The sequence below is a fragment of the Rousettus aegyptiacus genome, unplaced genomic scaffold, assembly GCF_014176215.1.
Source record: "Rousettus aegyptiacus isolate mRouAeg1 unplaced genomic scaffold, mRouAeg1.p scaffold_m13_p_4, whole genome shotgun sequence".
NCBI lineage: Eukaryota > Metazoa > Chordata > Mammalia > Chiroptera > Pteropodidae > Rousettus > Rousettus aegyptiacus.
Window position 1 is genome coordinate 136726767 of NW_023416307.1, and position 27122 is coordinate 136753888.

At 35.5% G+C, this 27122-nt stretch overlaps 1 protein-coding gene across 3 annotated transcripts in view; it reads right to left on the reverse strand.

Annotated features, from left to right (window-relative positions):
• The window catches only part of ZNF385D (zinc finger protein 385D), a 721959-nt gene that overhangs the window by 68931 nt on the left and 625906 nt on the right, over positions 1 to 27122 (reverse strand). For all 3 annotated transcript variants that reach the window (XM_016158249.2, XM_016158250.2, XM_016158248.2), the window contains one exon: positions 17214 to 17376. In XM_016158249.2, coding sequence (XP_016013735.2) covers positions 17214 to 17376 — 163 coding nt within the window. The remainder of the gene's footprint in view (positions 1 to 17213; positions 17377 to 27122) is intronic.

The following is a 27122-nucleotide window of genomic DNA, read 5'->3' on the forward strand; positions in this document are numbered from 1 at the left end:
CCTTTGTGACATATCAAAGATCTGGGAATGCCTTGGCACTCTTCTGGTCATACCACCATTTCTGATCTTGCTAGCTGTAGGCTTCCTCTCAGGGTTTCCTGACATCTTTCAATCCCTCCCACCGTCTTTATCCATTTGTGCAGACCACAGAAGATTGGTCTCAAAATTACACAAAAATTTAATAATTATAATAACAATCATGACCACAACAATAAATAGTAATAGTGATCTTTCTAACCATTTCATAGAACCAGCTATATCTCAGTCATTATGACAGGTGTCTTAACTGCATTACTAATCATCCTCACTATAATTTATTATTTGAGAGATGAATAAAATTAAACGATATTGCAGAGATTAGAAACCTGCAGTCTCATTCCGAACCTCATCTACTTTTCCTCAAACCATCCCTTGCCTTTAACCCACCCTCAACACAAACACATGTGCGCCACACTTTTTTGCAGGTACCTTTAGGCATACATCATAACATTTTGATTTGGGTTTAATCCATAAAACAAGGCTGAAAGCTCCTTGATAGCAGTGAGTTATCATAGGTCTTAAAACACTTAACGTGACACAGAATCCTGTTTTAGGCATTGAGTGGCTACTGACTTTCATAGCTGCCAATTTAGAGGCTGTCCCTCTTTGGAAACTGACTTAGCAGAGAGATTAGAAGAATTTATCTAGAGAGTCACAAATCCATTCGATGACCAGCTGAGTGGAAGGGATGCTCAGTGATTAATGAGGCTAATCTGACTGGTGATCAAAATTTGACCATGCATACATATGAGCACCCAACTTGAGATGAGGTGTCACTATATGCCTTAATTTATAGCTGCATATGAAGAAATGGAGCCCAGTGTCATAAATGCAAGTACAAGCCTTTCAAACACACACATTTCAGAGACACACATTTGACAATGATACCTGATAAAAGCTCCCATCAGTTATGCCACAGCCTCCTGTCCTGATTACAAAGTACTTGCTGTCCATTTCTCTGAACATGATGACATGTTATCAAAAGATGATAAATGTCCTCACAAACAGGTGGGCTAAAAAATGCTTGCAATATTTCTCTGTGGTTTTGCAACAACAAACATCTTGACTGAATTTCCTATCTGCTGGAGAATAAAAAAACAAAAGGCTTTAACTATCAGCAAAGCTCCAACGAAAAGAGATAGAAATCAGAGGATCAAGATATTGGAAGAGACATTTACACTACTCTAGTACAACCACAAACCAGAGCTGGAACTTGCTCTGAAACATTCTTAACAACTAGTCACACAGCCTGTACCAGAATTCCTCCGTAGTTGGGAAAATATCTGGAGAGCTCTATTTGATAGAAAGTTCTTTTGTACATTCATTCATTCTTTCATTTGTTTATTCATTCATTCATTTGATGACTATATTATGCTTTTTATTTTTTAATGAGAAGAGGCTATGCAAGGCACTAGGAAAATAGCCATGAACAAGACACACATATTTTTGCTCTTAAGGAACTTCTAGTCTTCTCGAGGTAGCAGACAAACAAAACTGTACAAGAAATAAATTATTTACAAATGTAGTGGAGAGTCATATGTGGTATCAAAAATAAGTTCTTTTTTATATTGTACTTAGTGAGTTCCTCTGTATTTCTCACCAATTAGTCTTGGTTGTATACTTTCATGTCATACAAAACAAAGTTTTTTTCATTCTAGATATTAACATACCAAATATTTGAAGACAGTTAGCATTTCACCTTCAAAACTTCTCTAGGACAAATGCCTCCAGAATTTTAAAAACAATTTCATATTTAACAAAATGTCATTGCCCTTAATCACCACTCTGGTCCTACATGTTAGGTTTTTTCTCTGTCAACACAGTGGTTCACAATCTATCGCATCTGTTCATAATCACATTTAGTATAATTAATTATATGGCCCCAATTTAAATGCAAGAGGAGCTTGAAAATGGAGAATACATGGATAGTTAGTGAGCACTGTCTCTACTGCAAATTCCAAATCTCACCTAACTTCATGATAGTACATCTAACAACAGCATTATCTTTCTTTGTTAATCCTGTACCTTTTACTATTACTTCCGAATGTAACACACACACACACACACACACACACACTATGATACGCACATACGTAACATTAATATGGAACTAGAATGGAGAAATTTTGTTTGAGGAAAGAGAAGTAAATAATATGCTTACTGAAAATATAACACATAGAGCTGGATCACAACCTTGTATCACAGAGGCCCCATGCCTACCACTCAGGATCAGTGCCTTTGGAGACAGATTTGCTGGATTCCAATCCTGGTTCCATCATTATCAGCATAATACATGTCACTCTGGGCAAGAACTAAACCTCTCTGTTCTATAGTATCTTCACTCACCAAATAAGATCAAAACCTTTGCCAAGCTGCTGTGCAAATTAAATAGGTCCATCTGTGTAAAATATGAGAGGGCTTAACTCATAGTGTTATAGAAGTGTGCACTATTGTTATTATTACAATTAAATGTGCAATAAACATACATTTTTTTAATTTGCTAAAACCCAGTCAGTCTGAAGGGCTTCCACCATGCTAAGTTGGAAGTGGGCAGGAGGATGTATTTTCACAATGAACTTATGTATTAACGGCATCGTGATCTTTCCAGGTTGAATAGTTTCTTTCGAATTTTTTTCTTTTTTAAACACACTGATACAGAGATAAAGTCTATGTCTCTTCCTCTTCCCTTCTATTAACTTCAGGAGGATTACAATTGTTCATAGCATTTGTTCTAATCTTCCTGGCAGTCAAGGCAAAAAGAAAAGCACAACTTTCATTATGAAAGAGGGAGAAACATGCCAGTTCCACAGAGAACTAATATCAATTTAGCTTTTCTTGTGCCTGGATGAATCTCCATATCTAGAATAGAATCTTTTACCATACTACGACCAAGGCAAAACTCGTAATCTTGTTCAACTGCATCTGACTCTGTAGAAGAACTGAAATGCATTTCTCCGATTAACTTGGTTCTCAACCTTCTGTCCGTCCAATGTCACAGCTCTGTAGAAACAGGACAGAAACGATATTAAGGAGCTTGCAGTTGGAACAGACTTGGGCCCACTGGGCAGTTTGCTGCTTAAGTCTTGACTGTTTTCTTAAGCCAGGGGTTTTAGAGTATGAATAAATCCAGCACCCTGGAAGGTAAGTTTCAGCATTTAGTTGTTTAATCTCTCCGAGCAGTCCAAAAGCATTACCTGAAGGTAGAACTCAGAATTGGATTTCTAGTCCCAGAGGATACTGCTGTTGCTGCTAGAGTCGGCCTAACGCCCTAGCATTTAACAAGCACATTTGCAGTTAGAGCCTAATAATAAACTGATGAAAGCTCACTAGTTAAAAGCTGAAGAACGCTAGTTAATACACTCTTTTGCTTTTAATGGACTGAAACCTGTTAAAACACTGCTAAATAATAAGGTACATTTTTCTCGCAGTTGATAGAGGGACAAGAACACACACACACACACACACACACAAATTAATTTCAATAGGCTATACCAAAAGCCGCTAGAATGGAGCAAAACTGAAGTCTACATGGTCCAAGGAGCCTCACAGAAAGGCTGGAGATAAAACTCGAGACGTTTTACGCAGACAGAACTCTATGATTACATTATCAACTTTTCCTGGGGCTATTAAACCAGTGGAGCGAAAAATAGGCACATTTGGTTCGCAGACAAAGAGATCTGGGTACAGCGGAGAGAAGACTGAAATGGAACAACAGATGTCTCAGGGCTCTCGTATCAAGGTGCATGCTCGGAAGGGCTCTTCCGGGGCCCCAATGCAGAAAATGGCTTATTGAGCGCAAAAATGAGAGAAGTTAGGGGATGGAGTTTTAAAGACTTTCCTTATTTTTCAGTTCCCAGATGGGCTGTTTCATCTATTTCGGGATTCATGATGTCAAACCAACCAGTTGATGCAGCAATTTCCATGAGATTTTAGCTTCTGTGACACCTGTCAGGATTCAGCTTCACAGTCAGTACTTGATTCTCTCATTCTAGCTAGAAACATTCCTCTCTCTGCCCCGCCCTATGCTATGGGTTGTCCTTGACATGCAGTGGGTTTCAGACCTTCAGAAGATTGTGCAGCTCCTGGTAGGGTCAGAATGTGGCCCCAGTGTCAAGGGCACCTCACTCTTCTGGTTGTAAAGTCCTCTTTCTGATTTCATCCGTTCATCTTTTGTAGATACAGCATTTCTAAAGTTCTTTTGCTTTGATGCATGGCTTTAGCATTTTGAATCTCATAACAACCCGGATTTACCTCCCGCTTACCTTAGCTACCGTGATCAATGTGTCCTTCTTATTACTGTCCCAATTTCTCCCTTGCTTTCCAAATCTTTTTGTTCTGCCTTTTCTATTGCTGCTGTTAATAGACTAGACTAGACTAGACTAGAATACCACTGGGGCAGATTTTATTTCACAAAGATGACCATAGCAATAGTTCCCAACGCACGTGACTGTTTTACATTGTGACTCTTACACTCTGCCATCATTGGGTGGAATTTAGGACCTCTACCCCTGCACCTGTCTCAACCAACATAATGTGGTGGAATGATATTATGACTTTACAGACTATGTCATAAAAGGAAATGAAGCTTCAACCTGGCTGTCGTTTTGGAACCCAGATGCCATGCTGTGAGAAGCCAAGGACATAGAGAGGCTCTAGCAGCCAGTCCTGTGGATGGTCCAGCCAACAGGCAACATATACAACCCGACATGTGAGTGAGGAAGGCATCAAGATGACTCCAGCATAAGCTGCCATTTCACTGTAACTACACAGAAGATAGACCCCCTCTAACCTCGCTCGAAAAACATACCCCTTATTAAATCTCAGAATCATGAGAGACATCAATAATATAACACTACTGAGATACTAATAGTCACGAGAGATACTAAGATAAATTGTTGTATTTTTCCCACTGTGACATCTGTAGTGGTTTGTTTTGAGTACACAGATAATGGGGGAAAAACACATGAAATTGCTGAATATATGGAGGCCTCTAGATCAGGTATTTTAAAGTATGGCCCTTGGGCCAAATCCAGTCTGCTTCATGTTGTGGTAAATAAAGATTTATTGAAATACAGCTTGTTCACTTACATATGCCAATGGCTGCTTTCATGTGACAGTGTCAGAGTTGTGCAGTTGTGACAGACAATATGATCTACGAAGGTTAAAATATTTAATACCTAGCTCCCTCACTGAAAAATTTTTCTGAACCATGATCTAGACAAATGGCTGACTTGTCTTTTCCTTTTTTTTTTTAACTTTTGACAGTAGATATTTACCATTTGCCACCTAACATACTAAAAGTTTTAATTTTCACAGTAAAGCTACACATATAAACTCATGTATTTGAGTAAAGCTTTCATTAAACTAAAATACAGCACAGAGATTCTAAATAGCCATATATGTGATTTTTAGAATGCTAATGTGGAATTGAGTATGGACGGACGTACCCGAAAGCAAATATGTTCATTGATCAGGGATTGTGATGCATTATAGTAAATGTTTTGTTTTTCTTTCTGGAATAACATACTCGCATCTTGAGAGTATCATGTTAAGTGGAGTAAGTTGGATGGAAAAGGACAAAAACCATATATGATTTCACTTGTATGTGGGCTATAAAACAGAACGCAACAAGTGAATAAACAAAACAAACACTCATAGGCACAGACAGTATGGCAGTTACCAGAAGGGAAGAGGGGTGTGGGTAGGATGAAGAAGGTAAAGAGGGTCAAATATATGGTGACAGAAGGAGACTAGACTTTGGGTGGGGAGCCCACAAGGCAATATACATATGATATCTTACAGAATTATATGCCTGAAACTTACATAATGTTTTTAACCAGTGTTACCCTAAACATTTAATTAAAAAAAAAAAAGACAGCTGAGAAAACCAGAAACTCCTTGCTGTTCAGAATTTTACATTGGGTGGGATTTGGATAAAGATAAAATAAAGCCTTTGCCTGGTTTTTAAGTAAAGACAAATATACTAGAACAAAAATAAAAACAAAACAAAACAAAAAACTCAACTACATTAACCTGATGACAAAGTACCTGCGAATTGAGCAGACTTGCTTTATAGATTCTAAACATGTTCCGTGTGAAAAATAACTTTGTTAATCAAGTCCTGCTTGACTTCTTTCCTTCATTATTGTTTGCATTATAAAAAATTAAATTTCTGCAGGATATAACTTAGGAAAACTATCTCACCCTCTTCAATTAATTACAAATTTGATGGAAGATGTTACCTTTACCCTTTTGAATAAAGAGAACAATTAGCAGACAAAAATAGTCAATGGTTTGAGAGCCATGACAAATAAAGTATTCTACCACTGTTCCAAACAGTCATTAGATTAGTGGTTTTTAACACAAAGATACATAATCTGGTTAGAATCTTGAATTACTTTGAAGAAAGAAATTGCTTTTCACCTACTGATTTAAAAACCTTTTTAAGATCTACTCATCTTTCAGGGTGATAGGTAATTCCTTCCTTCCTAGGACACAAAAGTTAATATATATGAGTATCTGGAAATAAATAAAAGGCAGATACTACATCACAAATATATTTTTCAATAATATTTTGCAAATAGGTGCTATATAAACTGTTTGTACTAATAGGGAGATAACTATGATTTCTGTCCCATTTTTGGTAGTCTTCTGCAAAGCAAATTTTTAAAAAATACTTAGAAATAATTCTTTACACATTAAAAAAATTCTGTATGAGGGTAAAACACGATAATCTACATGATACCATCTTGAAGTTTTAAAAACTATATATATAAAAAGCACACTGTTTTTCCTGTTTAGGAAATTAACCAACTGTATAGGGAAAACAACAATTTATGACCTTAGACTCTAGACTATATTAGCTTATTTTTAAGTGGCACTATATCCTGATCTAAAAGGTCTTACTAACAAAGGAGGAAACTTGCATTTATGGGCCCTGAACCAATCCTTTCTAGGTTACTGGATTTTCAATTACCAAAATTACTGCACTAAATATTGCCTTAGTTACCTGAAAGAATTAAAGCGCTTTTCCAAAGTGAAAATTCCTAGGAGACAATTCACGTCCCGCAGACCTTAATCTCTTCCCATGTAGGTAACCTTGTATCTTTATTTGATAATTTTGTATACTCATTTAGAAAAATTAACATTTAAAGGCCAAAAAAAGCAGATTTTTTTTTGTCCTTTGTATTTAAAGCTTCCAGAGAATTCGGTCATTGTCTAGACAGTATTATAAAATCAACATACATAGAAAAACTCTGGTTGAAATGGCTTCACATGCAACCCTAAATTATCTGCTATAAATTTTACATAGAAAGATCAAAGACGTTCCTTTTCAGTACACATGACGTTTTTCTGTCTGGCAAAATAATAAAAATAACAGTGTGGTTTTCATTAACAAAATGTAGCCTAGCAAAATGCTTTGGCCCTTAACCTTATCTTCTCTTTCCAGCTTCCATGCAGGTGAAAAATCACAATAAAGACATGAGGAGGATAAATGTGGGCAGACACACACATTGAAATCTTTTAACAGGTCCAAGGGCTGATCTGCAAAAGCACTATTTACTACACCATCCTTAGGGGGGGTCAAAGGCTTTTGCAAAATAAGAGGAACTATCTGAAAAATCCAACAACATGTTGATATCAATTAGCTACCAAAACTGGGGCTAGTGCTAACAAGGATTATGGGAGGATTAAATATTTTGCTGCCTAAGAGGAGACAAGGAGGCAAAAGGCCCTAGGAATAATCAGAACTCAGTTCAAATCCTAACTCTGTTTCTTACAAATTTGTTGACCTCAGACAAGTTATTTAACTCAGAACCTACTTTCTTTATCTGCAAATTAAGAATGTCTACTTCCAATTGCTAGGTAGTGCCACGACCTTCAATCCTCTAGCACAGCATTTCTAAACTACTTTCTCACAGCTTTTTGTTCTGTCTCTCCTACTAAAGTGAGTTGCTAGAGGACAGGAGCCATATCTAGAGACAAGCAATTACTGAGTTCTCATTAACGTTTAAATGAACTATTTCATCTAAGGAGTTATTTTAGGGATTACATACCCCTGACATTAAGCTTAGTGCATATGTTGATTAATAATCTCTGTATCCGCTTCTTCCTCTCTCATATAAAGGGTTATTCTACCTGCTCTACACGTTCATGGCACCATATCTGCTATTTTCTCCTGACAAACCATTACCTACCCTGGCTTGCATTTCGGGTTTATTTTTTATTTTCCCAATCTTGTGGGTAGAATTCTACATCTTAATTTTCATTTCTGCGGTACCTTATATATTACAAAAATACTTGTAGACGAATGAGTGGGTGTGGGCAGACAAAAGAACAAATAAATAACCTAGAGTTCATGAGTCAGACTCAAATCTCTGACCATTTCAGAGAAGGATAAAAAACGTTTTCTTATCCACATGTTCTTCTACTTTCTGAGTAGCATGAAAAAAAATGGATTACTTTTTTTTCCTGGTTTTACTTAATTTTACTAAAGAGCTGACAGGGAAACAGAAAACTGGACAAAAAATAAAATAAAGTCCAAATGGGTATCATTACTGCTACACATTCTGCATCTTGACCTTCGCCTTGGAGTTTGGCCAGGCACCAACTGTTAGTCTGAGGGCAACTGATCTGAGCAATCACATAAGTGTAAAATGTTGTCAAGCTGGCCCCAAACTGAGTCATAACAAAAGCAAACTAGAGCACTGGCTGAGCACTGGCCAAGCGGCACAGACTCTACCCCATGGAGTTAAATATGCTCCCTGACCTCAAATTTAACCCGACACCAATGTCACAACTTGAAGTTAGTACACAGTCAATCTGACTCAACAGAGCTTTTAAAAATGTTCTTAACAGTCATTAGAAACTGAAGTAGCACGGTAATTTAATGACAAATCTGAATGCAATTATGATAATTAAAATAGCAATTTAATTTTATGCTGTCTTTGGAAAATGCTCAACCCAAAGGTTGCACATTCAAATTCTGAGTTACACTGGTTGATGTCTTTGATCTGTATTATAAAGTAGTTAAATGTATTAAAGTTCAGCAAAACTTATTGACTATATGTATTCAAATTATTACTATATATTTTAGAGTGTGCTAGTTGTTACTGTTAAAATAATTTTTAGGATGATCTTCCACAGAGTAAAAGTAATATATCACTGTTAAATGATAGTTTTAATGTAAAACTTCTACTTGCTGGGATAAAGACATATAGGATAAAGGTGTACATGTCATCAAGGAGGTGGAAATTTGATGCGGTTGACAAGTAGATGCTAATACAGAGCTTACATAGAAGCCTGAAAGTAGCAATCACCCAGGCAAAAGAGTGTGAATGTATTTGTACATGTTTGTGTGAATCTATTCATGTGTGCCCTGGCACACAACATATGCATCTTATGTATCAGTACATGATGCATGAGATGGGGTGAGGTATAAGGAAGGGTTTTGCCAGGTAAAAGAAAGTGGGCACCTTGCTTTCAATCCTCAAGTGGTTTTATTGGGCCGTAGTTAAGGATAGATGTGGTTGCCTGCCAGAAATGGTAGATTACAAAAAATGTTCTGATGCCATGTTTAAGAGTTTGGAATTCACAGAACACAAATGCAATTGTAATTCTTAATTTAAATGTCTGTTTCACTGTGAGTTTTGCCAAAAATTCAGTAGAAGCTTATGTCTCCTGCTTGTAAGAAATGTGTTTTAAACATGTTTTGTTTCACACTTCATGTCTATTACTATTAGATAGCAAACCCTTCACTTTTCGACTTTGGAGACAAAGTTCTTTAATGGTCCACATGTTTTTATAGGTTCTCATTTCACATTTTGTCATATTTGATTATTGCTCTATTTTTGTTATAGTTAAGATTCTACTTTTAAGAATTATTTTGCAATTGAAGTATTTTATCATTATGTAAGTTTATGTCTACTCAATTCATAAGAACAATGTTAAAATGGGAGGAAAACACACTCCTCCAGAAATTAAAAAAACAAAACAAAACATACAAACACACACATAGGCACAGATGTTTCCAGAAGTATAGCATCTGTAGACAAAGCTACTGGGGATTTAATTTAATTTTTAAAATTCATCCAGATGTCTAGTATTTCATAGATACTGGTTAGATGTTTAGCTTGTTTATTTTATAGATTTGATATTTATGGTAAAGAAAGACAATCACGTACACAGTGTATACACAAACACATGCATACACACACATACACAAGTAAAAGACCCTGTTGCTTTAGACAATATCATAAAATTATATACAAGTATATCAATTTAGTCTTAATTCCCCTCTTATCTTGTACGCCATACACCAGCACCCTCACAAAGCTCTATGACAGTTTCCTTAAGAAGTTATGTCCTTACTACATAACCCATTCGTTTTGTTGAGGAAGGCAACTCTTCTTGTCCACATGAAGAATTCACTGTGAAAGTCTTTTGCAATTCAAGAAGAGAAGTCATATGTAATGCATCTAGGTCAAATGTTTATCAGACTGATGGAACCAGCAATAACTTTCATTTGATTTCCTCATACACAAAAAGAATGGGATATTGTTTTTGTTATTTCACGTCACCCATAATATATACAATTTGTCATCACTGATTCACATACGAAGATCCTGGAACCACAATATTCAAATGAGCTTTAGGTGTTTTCTTTTCCTCCTTCTCTTTTTCAGTCTATCTAGATATCTGCTACCAGGAAACTCTGCTGGCACTTTTCACATATCTTGAGAAGAGAATACTTGATAAAGTCTCTTTCTTTGACCAATCTGAAGCATGTCATGAGCCAGTGCTAAGAAAAGAAAAAACACTTTCTTTTAAAATAAATGGTCTCACAATGGTGCTTCAACTCCTATGCCAAGGCACTTGCAATAGGGTCCTTTATCATGGAATAGTGATTGTCCCAGGGAGGCCTTGTTTGGGAGAATGGGTCAGAAAAGAAAGACCCCAGGAGATAGCAAAAATTCCCCTGTGCTGAGAAGGGCATTTGTATACCACTGCACCAGATCTGTAAGTGCTGATAGAAATGTGCTCCCTTTCAAATGGTTTTATATTGCCTTTAAAGTACAACAAAGCTATGGATTCATAAGCCATAAAAATGTTTGCTTTTCTTCCTAAAGAAAATGTGCAATGCTAATTATAAAGATCTGGTGCAGTGGAATATTTCAAAGACAGGTATTAAAGACAGAATCTTGCATATAAATACGTATGTGTATAAAATATTTATATATACTATAACTTTTACACGTGTGTGTGTGTGTGTGTGTGTGTGTGTGTGTGTGTGTGTGTGTAGGTTTCTGATGTCAAGCCCAGCTTGTACTTTGTTAGAATTTTTAGCCTTTGGGACATCTGTCTGAAGCCTATGTCAAGAAAAACAAATTTTACCCGTCTTCCTTTTGACAACAGAAATGAAACTAATTCCTACTTGTCCTCTGCTGAAAACTGTGTGTCTGTTTTTTTAAATAACATTGGAATTGGCTTTTCTTTACAAATTATTCATCCACCACCTTTATTTCCAGATCACTATTCCAATGATTTTGCTTCTAGCTAAATAGGAAGGAAAAAACGTGTGTGCCTAGCTTTGCTTGGCACAGGGCCTGATGGAAATAGCTGGCTCGAGAGGGTACCACTCAGGAAAGGAAAGAACAGAGACTTTGTGACCTTATAAGTAACTGATTTTCCCAAAGAGGCTTTGCTTCCTAATGTATTTGTTTGCAGTCACTGGCCATCAATTTATATCAGATGTATTCTTTATCTTTAGAAAAGTCTCTTTATCACTCTAAGTCCCAGAACAAATAATATGAATTCCAATAAACACTAGAGTTGATTATTAATACAAAGCAAATAAATGCTCCTTTGCATTCATAGACCTACTCAACAATAGATTCAAAAGTATTTCACACTTGCACATTTGAGCCAAGTGAGTACAACACCTAGGGATTATAGTTTTATATTTAAAAGAAGAAAAAGAGAGGTAAAAATGCATACAAAAAATACTGAATCACAAGAGTGAAAAGTGCACATTTAAATTGCAACATATTACCTTTATCTAATGAATATATTTGCAATTCACTGACTTTGACTTTGTAAAGAGAATTATGTAATAGAACCCTGGAGAAATGTTCCCAATCTTACCAATTAGATGACTAGGGTAAATCTATATACTTAATAGGCTAATTAACTCCTGATTGATAGTCAGTGAAGAGGCATTAGAAATGTCAAGTGTTTTTTATCTGTGCAACCAGAGAATCTCCAAAAACAAAGAAATTTTAGAGGTTTGACTTGATGATCTTTGTGAAAATTAGCAACTCTAAAATTTGATGAGCAACATCTCAGAATTTCTTGAATTAATGAGAACCATATACTCACAAAGAAGTCTACATTTTTGCTATGCTTCAATTCATGAACAAAAACACAAAAGTGATTGCTTTAAGTTTTAAAATTGCTTGTTTATTATTTTTATATAAAAAGAACAGTAAAAAATAAAAAGATTATTCAAGTGTGTACTCTGGACACATCACCTAGCAATAGGAGAAAATAAAGACATAAAAGTTATATTTTAAGAATATAAAAGTTTTAAGTTTTAAAAATATGGATTCTTATGGAAATTCATAGGCAAAGGATAAAGAGAAAAGATATATTTTTTAAGAAATTTAGAAAAACAGTATAAAAAACACAGATAAAAAAGTGTGCTCTAGGGGAAAATATTGTAGATGAGCAATAGAAGAAAAGTTTGGAAAGGCAGGTTGTCTAACCAAGGTCATATCAAGGAGGGCCATGAGGTTCCACAAAAAGGTAAACTGAAGGTTTCTGAATAGGTAAGTGCTGTGATCTATGCGCTGTCTGTAGAGCAAAGGATAGAGTTGTCAAAGGGTAAGAATGGAGGCTAGGGCAATTGTATGGGCAAGACACAGAGCTATGAGGCCAGAGAACAGGTAGTAACTGTGTGTGAAAGAGTGAAAGATGTTTTCTGGGGCTGGGAGGGGAGTGGATTCCAACAACTGAATCGATGTGCAGACTGAGATAGTTAGAAAAGGCAAAGCGACTAGAAAATTTCAACTCTGAAATGTGCAACCCAAAATAAAACTAAGTAAAGACAGAATGAAGAGAAAGTTGGGGATGATGGTCAAGATTAGCTCTATTTTTTTAAACCTGTAAATTCGAGGTACTGACAAACCATCCAAGTGAATGAGCAATAAGCCGTGAAAAATCGGGTCAGCACTTAGAAGAACAATGTTAGAGATGTCAAATGTTGTTGAAACATCTAAGCACAAGTGATAGTTGAGGCTAAGATGGAATGTCGTGTTTAATTGCTCACTAATATCTACTTCCCATCCCTGGAGATTATTCTTTCTCGCCAATTGTAATCGGGTTTGACCATGGGATTTGCCAATGACTACATGAGGAATGTTATATGTCACTTCCACTAAAAAGCTTTAAAAGCCTATTGTTTCAGGACCTTTTTTTTTTGTCTCTTCCATAGAATTGGTAATATATAGCTAGTGACTGTTTCATTAGCCTGACCCTAGAGCTAAATTAACATGGAAAAAAAAAAAAAAAACAACAAACCTATAGCTGATATGCAGTGTAAATGAGAAATAACTGAAAAAAAGCCAAGAGGATTTAGAAATTATTTCTTACTACAGTATAATCTAGCCTAAACTAACTGATAGGCCATGGAAATAAAGAGTTCCCAAAAAGGGATAGTAAAGAAAAATCATTAGGATGACTGACCTATCGCAAGACTAAATCGGACAACTATAAATTTGTCACTTCATAGAAAACAAAACAAACAAATGAAAAGCTGAGTTACATATGCCAAGTTGCTTTGAGCATAATTTCTTAATTCTTGTCATTTCTTTTTCTGTATAAAATTCTTTCCTTGTATTAAAAAAAATACCTTGCTAGATCAGATAAAGTTATTCTGGCCAACTTGGACAATGTTTGCTCTATGAAATATTCTGTAATAAATAGCAATCATTTTTATATGCCAATGATACTGAATGTTCAGAATAGTTTTTAAATATCACTTTTGCCTGTAAATTTGTCTTTGTGTCAATTTACCAGCCTAACTTTAGATCACAAGAACTAAAATTATGCTTTTATGTTAGGGAGTTATCTTTCATGCCTACAGATAGGGAAAGAAGCCTTTCTGTGAGCAGTTGGTGGTTGATCACTGAATATTATCTATTGCTCACCACTCCAGCATGCAGACTGACATAAATAATGAAAAAGAATTCCAAGATCATAAAGCTAGTGAATAAAAGCTTACCCCATGTGTCATTAAGACATATTTGTTAGCCCAAGGCAGCAATTAAAACCATTAATATATGATTTTGGAATTCACGAGGAATTGTTTGTCACAATGCTCTTTTTATCAAGTAGATTTGTAATGAAAATCTGTTTTTAATGAGTATTCTATTTCTTGTATGTTAGAGAAACCCAGGAAAACCTTTGTCAATTTTCTAATTCTCAAGTTCACACTACTTCCTGCCTTTTTCACTATTGTTGCTCAACCTTCTCTTAAGATTTTCATCTACCAAATAATAATATATTTAGCTTTTTAAAAAGCAATATTTTTTAATATACTTGGATTATTTTTATTAAGAATAATTTGGTAAAATTAGTAAAATGTGACCTAATACATTTCTAATTTTATGTATGGTTAATCCACAAATCAAAAGAAAAATTGTGGTCATTAAATTAGAATGGTTAATATTTTTTATTATTAAAAATTCATGATCTTTAATTCTAGAGTCTTATCTCTCTCTTGTTCTGTCACCAAATATTTAACTGTTCTAGGAAACTAGTTCAGAGAACCATCTTATATTCAGGGTTGTACTCCTTCCTAATCAGCATGAAGAAGCAGGCAGTAATAATAATAATAAAAAAAAACAATAATAAGTTTTAAGAAAACTCCAATTTGTCAGCATAGGTGCCTCTGATTTATATTGCAATACTGATGGGTAAATAAACTATTAAATGACAGGAGTATTCTTGGGCTATTTCGCATAGGTAGTTTTGTGGAAATCCCAGTTTGTTAGACTTTGGCTTAAAATATCTGGTTTATGTGCTAGATTTTTAGTCTTTGACCCGATGGAACATTTTTTTTTTTTTTTTTTTTTTTTTTGGATATAGTTCTCCACAGATTACTATCCCTTCTGCCTTTCTGGATTTTCTTTAGCTCCGGCTTGAAGGGGTGCTTCACCATTTCAATGCCATTCCAACCATTAGGTAAGTTCTGGCATCTCCACTGGGGATCCATTTATTTTTTATAGGTCGTTTCCCACAGTCCAATCCCCAAATTGTTCCCATTTAACTTCTAAAAGGACAGAGCCATGATGACTGCCAGCCTTTACCCTTTTGTCTCTAAGTTGAGGGATGGAAGAATGAATTCACGGCTCATTTATGTAACAGAGACAATGTACGTGGGAACCTTCCTAACCCAAGTTAGCAGCTCTACCCACCATGTACACAGCTATATTTAAATGATGTGCATCCTCAATGTAACAGGGATTTTTGCAATTTGAAGAGGAGTCAAGGTAACCCAAAAAGCCATTATTGATTAAAATGTCTAGGAGTAAAATAGTTTGGGGGGCAAGTAAAAATTTTACACCAAACATATCTATTTGTTCTGCTTACCTACTGTCTTTTCATAAATGAAAGATATAAGATATTTCTTTATGGAAAGTATGGCTTTAGGGATGAAAATTTGTGCCCCCAACATCTGGGAGCAAATATTGCACTCACCTGCTTCATTACTGTTCATTCCCTTACAGCTTCGCAAATAAGGCAGTGAGTTTTCAATAACAGAAAAAAGATTAATGCTTTCCCTGTAAAGTGTTACATTTAAATTAATAAAATAGCATAATCCAGGTCTTATTCTTGATACGAAAGAAGCGAACATGACAAGGGCTTCATTTTTCTTTAGTGTGTTGTGACACAAAATAGAATGATTCAGAGAATCAAAGAGGTGAGAGGAAATTCAACCATTCAATAGACATTTTACTCGGCTCCCACACCGGGTGCCAGGGTACAAAGATGACAGATGCACTCAGCCTCAGAGAGCATATAGGGTTCTCAGGAAGGACAGCATGATGCATCTACCAGCAATATCTGGGTAGAGGACAACAATTTTGTCATGGGAACTTGGAGAGAACATTGCTATCCCTTACAGATTCACATAGGAGTATCTCCCCAGATCTTTTGAGTAGCATATATGTGTCTAATATATGCAACCATGTGTAATAAAGTCATCGTAATCTGTTCTGTTTGATCACTGTAGTTTTATATTTTCATCAGTCATGGACAGAAGAGTCTTTTTTAGTTAAGATATTACCACCTCTGATGATATCGATGTTTCCTGACCATTGTCATTTGTAGGAGCTGAAAACCAACCAGTGATTTATTCAAGGTACATCCATGAATCACACAGGACTTCCTTTCATGTAAATTTTGAAGGTCAATGTTTTTATATTTTAAAATGCCAGCTTAGGAAGACCCATTGGCTTTCACTGCTGTGAATAAACTGATTGTTTGTGGAGCTATCCATGAGGCCATTCAGAAGCCATTATTTTACTGTGAAGACTCTGTTAAAAAGAACAATTGGTATCAATAACACTTACCTGGGTGTGTGGAGAGAAGGTTACCTAGCCATAATGAACCCAGAATTACATAGCCACTACTTAAAACACTGCAATGTTTGGGATTTATAAGAATAAGGCCTGTCAATAATACCCTTATTTGGGTCTTCTCAATTCATTTGGCATCCTTTGCTGTGTATTCACAGTTAAATCAAATCCACCATGCAGTTACAGGCTGGGGTGCTGTATACAAGATACAAACAATGCACACTGAAAGGGTACACTTCTCAAAAAGGGTTACTGGGGACATGGCTTCAAATGCCTTTATGACTATTGTGTTCCTTTAAAACAGCCACTGGACTGCTTCAAGTGAAAAATCTGTAGTATAATTAGTGATTACCTTAATGTCTTATGGGTATTTGAAAACTGAGGGGATACAATTATCATTATATAGAAAGATGGATCAAGCGTGAATTAATGTGGCAGGAACATAAGGAAACAGACACGGGGTTAGACAAGGGAAGGAATCCCAAATGACGACAACAACAGCAACAACGACAACAATAAAGATCATCGCTTAACCTGTTTTGTCAGAGCTGGTATTGATGGTATTGGTAGTGATGGAGGTGAAGGTAGTCTTTGCGCTGTCCTTGGTAGTTACAGATTTCTGCTTATTTTTCATGGCTTCCAGTGCTTTGAGCTTCTTGGCATGTTTCGTGCCTTTGTAGTGGGCCGCAGCCTGGCTCTACAAAGGAGAACAAAATGAACCATGCAATCAGGCTCATTTCTAAACTAGAATTCTCTGTATTACTGCAAATACAGACTCCCTTTCAATAATAGGTACCATTCAAGCTAATTTTGGCCGTGGCCAAACAGTGGGGTTCTATTTAGAATGATGCTAGAAAGCAATGGGGATCAAGTTCTGAAACCTCTGGATGGAAGGAAGAAACATTCTATTGCTTCCCTTAAGAGACATGTAGCTGAACACTAACACATAAATAACATTTTCTTTGTGGTGTGGAAAAAAGTATGTATTTACACCTGGATTGCCTTTGTTTGGCCACAGAAGATGCTGGGCTTCCAGAGATTAACAAGGGCTCTAGAAAAGAACAGCTCTCCTATTCTTGGCTTGGGAAATGTGTTTTCTCTTTCTATAATGTGTCTTATTAATATAGTCCCCAAAGGGTATCTATAAGAAAAAGTTCACATATAACAAGAGAAGTGGGCACCCTGGAGACTGAGATTGAAGCTTGAGAGTTCAAAACCAAAGGCACTGCCTGAGTCCAAATGGAGTACACAGAAGCTGGGCAAATTTCTGATTCATTCTTTCTCCTTGCTTCTTACAGAGGGTAGTCTGAAAAATTATAGTAGGGACATCCTTTCAACATGTAGGCGTTTCAAACCCCGATCCATTGTAAGGAGATTCCAGTGTGTTTTGACTACTTAATGGAACCAAGGTGATTCTTTTGCTTGTGCCTTCCGAGATTTTTTAAAACAGTAAGATATATTTTCCCAAATTTATATTTCCTTAACATTAATTGAGAGAAAATCATCTTAAAGAAATCTGTATTTATGAATGTTGATTTATAAAGAACGAAAAAGCCTTTGTGGCTTGGGACAGGGCTGGGAGTGGGCAGAGAGATTCTTAGATAGGAAGGTTTTCCAGCTCAAAACATTTAAAAATGACATCTAATGAAGAAGATATCTCAGTGGAGAATTATGCCAGTTAGACTACTTTTTTCCATGGCTTATTTAAACTCTTTTTGCCAGAAAAATAATAATCACATTGTCCTCTTCATCAAAACAACTGTGGTAGGTAAGGTGCTACAGTATAATATCTTTTAATAAATGATAAATAAATAATCCACACCTTCATTTGCATCATTCTGATAAGTATCTTCAGAGAACTAGGTACCCTTATTGAAAGAACACTGGACAAGGAAATTATATATTAGAAACAGTTTGAACAGAGAGGACACTCATGCATCAGTTACAAGTTTTCCAACAACACATAACATCAAAAGACATAGTGTGAGCCAAATATGAAATTAAGACTTGCTATAATTAATTGAAGAACCAGTGGTAGGTTGGATTGGTTTGATTCTACATGGAGAATGCTACTTTGATGGACAGAGGTGTATCCCTTTTAATTTCCTGCCTAGTTCTCCTCTTTAATAAATCAAATCCCTCGGCCATATCTTTTGAAGGCAATACAGTCAATTAAATCCAAATTGGTCATCTTCTCTAAGCAGCTGGCTACATACTCTCTCTTAAAGCAAAGTTCCTCTCTTCTCTCTGACCAGCATATTTAGAAGTGGATATTTTAGATGTAATGCATATTAAAAGATAGGGTTTGAATTAACAGTGATATCTTCACTTATACCTCCAAAATATACATTTTAAAGTTTCTAGCAAATCTGCAGTCTTAGTGGTATTTCGAACAAGACAAATTTTGTTCAAGTACACCATAGGACCAGGTGAATATAACTATTTTGGAAACTGAGAAAAAATACAAAAGAATCCTGCAAGTAAAGAGAATACTTATGCTTCCCAAATACTCTTTACACAGGTACAGTTAAGCTGATGCTCCCAACAAGTGAAATGGCTCAGGGAGTGGTGGGGAGAAGGGGATGATAAAATGACCAATAGTTGGCATGTCCCAATTGAGACACCTAATGAATTACAAAGCAAAACAGAACAAAATAATAAGATAAGGCATACTCACTTGTTAATTAAATAATAGTCCCAAAGCACTCTGATAATAATTATCTTAAATAAAAATTATCTGATTATAAAAAAAAAAGATAGCTAAGTCCCACAAATTTGAAAATAATCCAATGATATGAAGGTCCAAAGTGCTCTGGAAAGCCCCAAACATGTAGAATTTAGGGGAATGATGGAGGCGGTGAGTGTAATAGAGGAGATCAAGGTGATTATGATGGTGCAGGGTATGTGTGTTGAAGTAGAAGTGGACATATGAGTTCGAAACTGAATGTAGAGAGATAATCCTGGATACGACAGATTTTCTTTGTCATCAACCTTTGTTTAATGTTTGTAGAATTTATTGAACTGCTCTTGGGTTGTACTGGGAGCAATTTTTCTATCTATGTACACTGACCCATAACTCTTGGTCCATCTTGACACAGGTATGTTGTATAAAGATATGCTTCTTGTGTAAAAAAGAAAACTCAGTCAGTTCTCCTTACCCATTTTGGCCACTTCACTGGACTGGATAGATTATTTAGCCACATCCAATCTTTCTGCGACTATAAACAAAGCTGCAGCCTAAGAAAGAATCCTGCTGGGAGATTTTTAAAAGTAGCAGTTGGCCAGAGATGTCTCTTTGGGCCCCATCTGCTTTTCTGTCGGGCAGAGAGGTACTGGACATAACGTAGCACACCATATTCCTTTCAAGGTTGTTTTCTGTTATTGATTAGCCAGTCTCTGAACCGAGTTTTTCCCAGAAGTCTGGGAACTATCAGACACAAGCAAACAGTTATTTTTCACAGGAATGATTTCAAGGTTAAAGAAGTGTACTACTTCATTACGGCCCGTTTCAGAATTCTATATTTTAAAACTAAAACAGAATCAGATGATCATAGTACACATAGAAGTGAGCAGAACAATAAAAATTGGGCTTTGACAATTTACTTTCAATAATAAGTGCAGTATGAGGGTACTGTAAAACAGCACATGACACAAAGACATCTAACAAGTGTCATCACGGAGGCAAGTGCTGACATGAAAGATACCCACACACATTCCTGGAGAAAAGAACGATGCCAGTTCAAATGTCATCCTCACATCCTAGGCATCTGTAGCCAGTCAGACTTTGATCCTCAGTATTTCAAAAACGGTTTCCAGTTTAAAAACAACTCAAGTTCCAAAGTGGATTAAAATAGCTGCTAAATGGCTAACATTTGGGAGAAGAGTTTCATACTTTTGAAACACGCACGCACACACACTTATTTTACTTATCTAAATGAGAAACTTCTTTTAAGTCACTATTATTCTGTGAAACTCACTGGATATTTAATATTCATGTGGCACAGCATTCCTTAACATCAATACCTTGTATATTTTTACTCTATGTCTCTTTTATATAAAGGTATCTTAACAGGCTTTTCTAAATCTAGGAAGTATATTGTAAGCATACATACCTGGTTACCATAATCGATTAATTTTCATGAAAACATGTGATTTTAAAAGGAACAAGGTGGTCTTTGTTAGTTTGTGATATCATGTAATTTTATAACATATTAAATTTATTAAAACAAAATGAACATTATCCTATTAAAATGTAACACCAGGAAAAGAAATAGTAGATATTAAAGAAGTTGCCATCCTTTTGGGGAGGGGAAAGAACACTTGAGCCAGAGGAATTATTATTATCTTTTTAAGAATTATCTGACTTTAAAATTTTAGCTTAGATTATTTTTTATAGATAAAGACAAAATGAAATAACACTTGATATACTATCCAAACTCTAAAACATGAAATGTAGATTTGCATTTTAAGAACCATTTAAAAAGTACTAGAGGAAAAAACGTTTAAAATTTTGATTTATCTAAATGCAGTTGTTTTTTATGTTACATATACTCACTCAAGTCTAAGGCCGAGGCAGAGTGCACAGGTTCAGCCATATGGATTAAGACCGGATGCATTCTGATTGGTCAGTGGCTTGTTAAATATTTTGAATATTACTTTTGTATACACCAGTAGAATATTTCCAAGTCCTTATTTTACCTTAATTATTTTCTATCAACTCTCAGCTTAATTTAACATTCATGTAAAGCATTAGCTCTCAAAATGTGGTCCCCAGACCAGTAGCAGCAGCAGCAGCAGGCAGCTTGTCAGAAATGCAAATTCTCAACTTCCATCCTAGACATATGGAATCAGAAACTATGGAGATTGGTCTCAGCCATCTGTATTTTATAAGATCTCCAGGTAATTCTGATGCATACTAAAATTTCAGAACCACTCATCTCAAATATTAGTGACTTTTCTCCAAAGATGACCCCTTCTTGTATAAATACCCAAAGTCTAGATTTTTTTTTTAAGATTAATGCAGAATCATTTGAAGACTGAGCATTTACATATGTATAAATGTGAGCAAGGTGTATTACCACTCCTCCTCCAAATTATCAAACATTTCTTTTCTTAAAAACTAGTCATATAAAAATAAGTAAAAATAACTAGGATGCATGTGTAATTGGGGAGTATCTATCCAAGAAGGATCAATGCAAAATAGCAAATCAACCTTGGAAACCTCCATACAATTCTAAAACCTCATGTAAGTGCTTTCTAAGTCCTTGTGATTTTTCTCTTTCCAGTTTTTACCTTTTCTCTCCAAGTTAATTATTGTTGCAGCATGACCCACTGACCCCATTATTTTTACTTCTGTATTGAATGCTTTGCCATGGTCCATTTTGTGGGGGCTGGAGGTATCCCCAGCTCTATGAAAAAATAAGCTAAGCTGAACCCTGTGTCACAATTCTTAAAACTTCACTATATAACAAATATGTATCTCACTATTTTGTTTGCATGAAACTGATTTGGTGTTAGTCATGTTCAGGTTCTTTCATTATGTACTTAGGGCTTTTTTATTGAGGAAAACTTCTTGCCAGGAGGCAGATAAAAACCACTCTGGTAAGTCAAGAAGAGAGCTTTTCTATTACTCCACTTAACAAAATAGCTGAAGAAGAAATTTCAAGGTACAATAGTTCATTGTTTTACATTTGCCTGACTGCTGTGAATACATGCACCTTTCAAATTCTCTTACACATCAGGGGGAATGATGTGATACAGATATTTTTATTCCTCAATTACATGTTCCATAAAGACTATTTAATAATTTAACTTGTGATTGTGTAGTTAACATGGAAGTAGATGACTACATTACGAATAAAAATGAAACTTCACTGGCATTGAGTCCCAAAGGAAAAAAACATGATTCAATTAAGTGTTCCCTTTGCGCTCATGTGATTGATGCCTTACTTTAAATGTGTTCCTGTCCCCTGTACTCTTCGATACAGAAATGAATAGTAACAGTCACAGGAACAGAAAAATAGAAAAGAAGAAAAATAATACCACAAGAGTAACGTGATTTTTATCCACTACCGCTACTAACTGAAAAAAATTCTAAATAAACATTTTAAAGGAAAAGAGAATACCTTATCACTTATGTGGTCATATAAAAATAATCTTGATGGACTCATTTATCTTTTAAAAGCTTCTCAATTCATCTACGAACGTCACGATTTTGCAACAATAAGTATTTAATGTTTTCAGGTACGTAATGTGAATGATAAAGTAGTACTTATTTAAGTGAGAGAAGCTAATTTAAGAGGTTCTTCCTGTTTTCCGTTGTGGAACTATCATTTTTTATTTTTTTATTTTTTTTATTTTTGGAATCCAAACAGCTATTTCATTCACTTCTAACGGTAGGATCCTGATTGGGGGACATCAGCTAACAGTGGGCTCTGGAGCTGCTACACATCGTCTAATGGAGCCAAAACAAAGACCTGGCTCTGGCTAAGTTTGCTCAATATTTTTGAGGAGCTTTTTGTAAGCTAGAGACCTTAAATGAGTTTTAACTCTAGTGATGAAAGAGTTCTCATATGAAACTGAGAGAAAGCAGAAAAAACACTTTGCCTAACTATTCAACTAATGTTCAATATGGCTTCACAATTTCCATAGTTTAATACCTCACTCAGCGTGTGATTGTTAATTACCATTTAAAAGTTCGGGTACACTTAAAAATGTTGAATCTAATTATGTCTGAAGGTCAAGCTGTCATAGGTGTTGGTATCGGTAACAGATAAAAATGTTTTTATTTCCTGGCATAACATCCATGCTTCCTTTAAGTAACCCCCAACTTCTTCCTCCAGACAATCTACCTGTCCCACTCTCCCTGACACCCAGTCACAGTTAGGTTTGTTTTCCAGTAAGAAAATTTCTTGCAATGTAGACAAATGAATGATAGCTCTCCTTTTTATAGCACAAGAAGAAATAATTTTCAAGCCTTTGTATGACTAGTTTCCTGTGCCCAGAGCACCTGAACTTGGCTGACAGATTTCTGCTCATCACATGTCACCTTCTCCATGTAGTCTTAGATATGTCAGCATTATAGCACTTATGTCATTGCCACAAGAAGGGTTAAATGTCTGCTTCTCCTAATAGAGAGTGAATCTCTCCACAGATAAAGAACTGATGTTACTAGTCATTCTGTCCCTAGGTCCTAGTCTGGATCTCTAAATAGGTGCCTATTAAATGCACTTTGAGTTAGCTTTACATTTTGATTTTAAAATGGACGTATGCATATGGTGTCTCAATGGATTTTATATGTGAACAGGGTTCAACTTAATTCTCTGTCATTCTTTGGCACTTTGCCTTATCTGTTGAACACACTTCAGGGAATTTTTATGGTACTTAATGTTGGAAAAGCATCTGGCACAAACACAAACTATTATTTTTTCTCTGGGAGAAGCTTATCAGCAACTGCAAATTGTGCTGTTCACAGGAGCTCTCTTTGCATGAGATTGTAGCAAAGGAATAATACGGAGATTGTTTCACTTTTTAAAAATTTTGATGAATAACTTACAAGTTTTTTTTTTAATCTGGGAAATGTAACGAGTAATTCCAGAAATGACTCTGCATTTTAAGATTTATATAAAAGATTGAATTATTTTAAATACACATCTAGAAATTTTTAGTACTCAAAAGAATGTTATTTCTCTAACATCATTTTTTAACTCTCAAAATGCTCTCAAAACAATATAGAAAAATTAACTATGACATTATTAACCTATTTTCCTCCCTGTAAATCTGCATAATAATACATATCCTGTATTTGCTGAAGAAGAGTGCCTTCCATTAGGGAAAAATGATTAAATTATCGATTTCTCCATAAACCAAGGAAGGGCTTCTTTCAGTAGGTTTGTAACATTTCTAATTTCTAATTCATAAATATGAGAATTGTTTTAATTGTTCCTTTAATGAACTTTCAAAGATCATTTCTAAAATATGCAATTGTTAAAATATGCAATGGTTTCTGTTTGGTCCAAATGTTTTGCCAATGTTAAGCATAATAACAGTTTTCTGAAGCACTTTGGGCACATGGCAAAAGGTTGTTAAACTTCATATTACATAACAAATATCTAGACAATTAGGAAGACAAACATACCAACCATCTGAAAAATTGGCAAAGGTTTCACCTGATTCAATGAGATAAATTATGTCAAAGTACCTAAGGCTTTTTGGGATATAATAAAGATTCAAATAATGAGAATAAATGTCCATTTTTTGGTCAGAATAAAAGAACACAAATGTTCATCTGTATAAATCAATTTGGTGCCTAGGTTAGAACCCCGGATATGGACAAACACTGTGAATGAACTGTGTTTTTGTGGGTTTAAGAACAAAGGAAAAGAAAATGCTCTTAAAAAAAGAGAAGCTCAGCTGACTTGACACTACCTCAGAACATCCCGTTGATCAAAGACGTGTAAAGTGAGATATTTCATGTGCAAAACCTGGAGAAATTGCCAGAGTTCTCAAATAAGGGACTTAGGAAATATTCAAAGAACAGAAAAAAGCTGCTGTTGTTATTGTTGTTGTTAACTTTCATATAAGAATTGTGTTAGCAAGGAAGAGTTATAATCCCAAGAGCTTAATGTTTAGAGAAAATGTGAACAATCAGGTGCTAAGAGCACAGCATCCCTCAGGAAAGTTCAGCAGTCCTTAGTAGAATTTTGTCCAGAGGGTTTTTTCCTGGGTGAAGCTTGCAGGTAGAGTCGGTATCACAACAGCAGCAAGGAGACCCTGCTGTTTCTTTACACAATGGATATTTATGTGAGACATTTATTAAATGTTCATCTGTGCTAGATACTATGCTAAAGGCTTTTTATGAATATTCTCACTTATCTCTTATGAAGATCTATGAGAGAATGACATGGGCATTTTATAGATGAAGAGACTGACATTCTGAAAGCTAGAACAACTAAACCACATAGTGAAGGCAAAACAGGGCATGTACCCAATGGAAAACCACCTTATTATGTGACTTTATAGTGGCTCGCCTTGTAGAGGACATAAGATTGAATACGGCATGGATATTAAGCTCATTAATAAGAAATGACTGATTTATGTGGTCAATAAATCACAAAATTTCACTGTATATTAGGCCCATGCTTTACACAGTATTAGCATCATTCTATCTGGGGTTCACCTAGTTTAATTATTTCAATATAAGCTCCAATGAATTAATGCTGATGTTCTAAACAAAGTGTGGGAAACCATGTGATGTTTGTTTATATCCCAAAATGCAAAGGCTTCAGGCATCAGAAAGTATTACTGGGCATAAGTCAGCTCTTGCAGAGGGCCTCGTGGGCTAGGTTAAGAATTATGTTTTTTACTCTTTGTTCAAAGGTAAGGCCTCTCTAAGGTTTTAAGCAATACAGACACATAGACATGTTTGCATTTTTTTTTTTATGAGATCACTTTAGCAGACACAAAGAGGCTAGATGAGGAAGGGGAGGGGAAGCATGGGGGAAGAGAAGAGCATTGGATTATTACTGTAGAGGTCCAGAGGAGAGATATCCAAAGCTAAGAACTGAATGATGACAGTGAAAGCAGAGAGAGGACTACACACATTTGATTATTATGTAAATTAAAAATGTCAAGAACTGATGGAGAATCTTGAGGGGTAGTCTCAAAGATGCCTCACAGGTTTCTGCTTCTTGCAAATGTATGATTGGAGGTACTATTTCCTAGAACTGTTGATATTTAAAGAAGTCCAGACGTTTGGGGAGAAATCATAGGTTGGGTTGGGGTATGTTGAGTTTGAGGGGTCTTTAACAGGTCTAAGTAAATTGTGGGCTCTGTAATTAGCTATATGGTCTGGAGTTTAGAGGTGAATTCTAGGCTGTAGCTATATTGTGGAGTTATCAGCAACAGATGGTAACCAAAGCCACTGGGAAATGCCATTTCAAAGGCAAATAAAATATTTTTTTTCCTATTTAAACACTGAAACACAATCTTTAATCAGCTGCGACATTTGAATGAATGAACTAAAACTCCAACTGACAGTGTATGAGATAACATATTTCCAAATTCTTCATTGAGCTAAAGTATACTTCATCACTTAGCTTTTTTAAAAAGTATTTTCTTAAAATGTTTAAAATCTTCAATTTCAGCCAGAGAATGAGTCATTCTCTTTTCATCTTCACACCAAAGTAAGTTAACTAGAAAGAAAGGACTCATTTCTCTCTGCTATATAGAATATTATATCTCAGTATTTGGCCTCCAGAGGCTAGATTCATAAAAGTAAAAATTCTATCACTAGAGCAGTAAAATGAGGATTGGTAAAGTCTGACTATAGAAGGCTACAATGAGGTGGCCTCCAAACCTGACAGTCAGTTGTTCCCTCAGATAAAATTGTAGTGGATGAAATTAGTCATTTACGAGAAACTTATTAAAGGGTAGGTCAAAAGC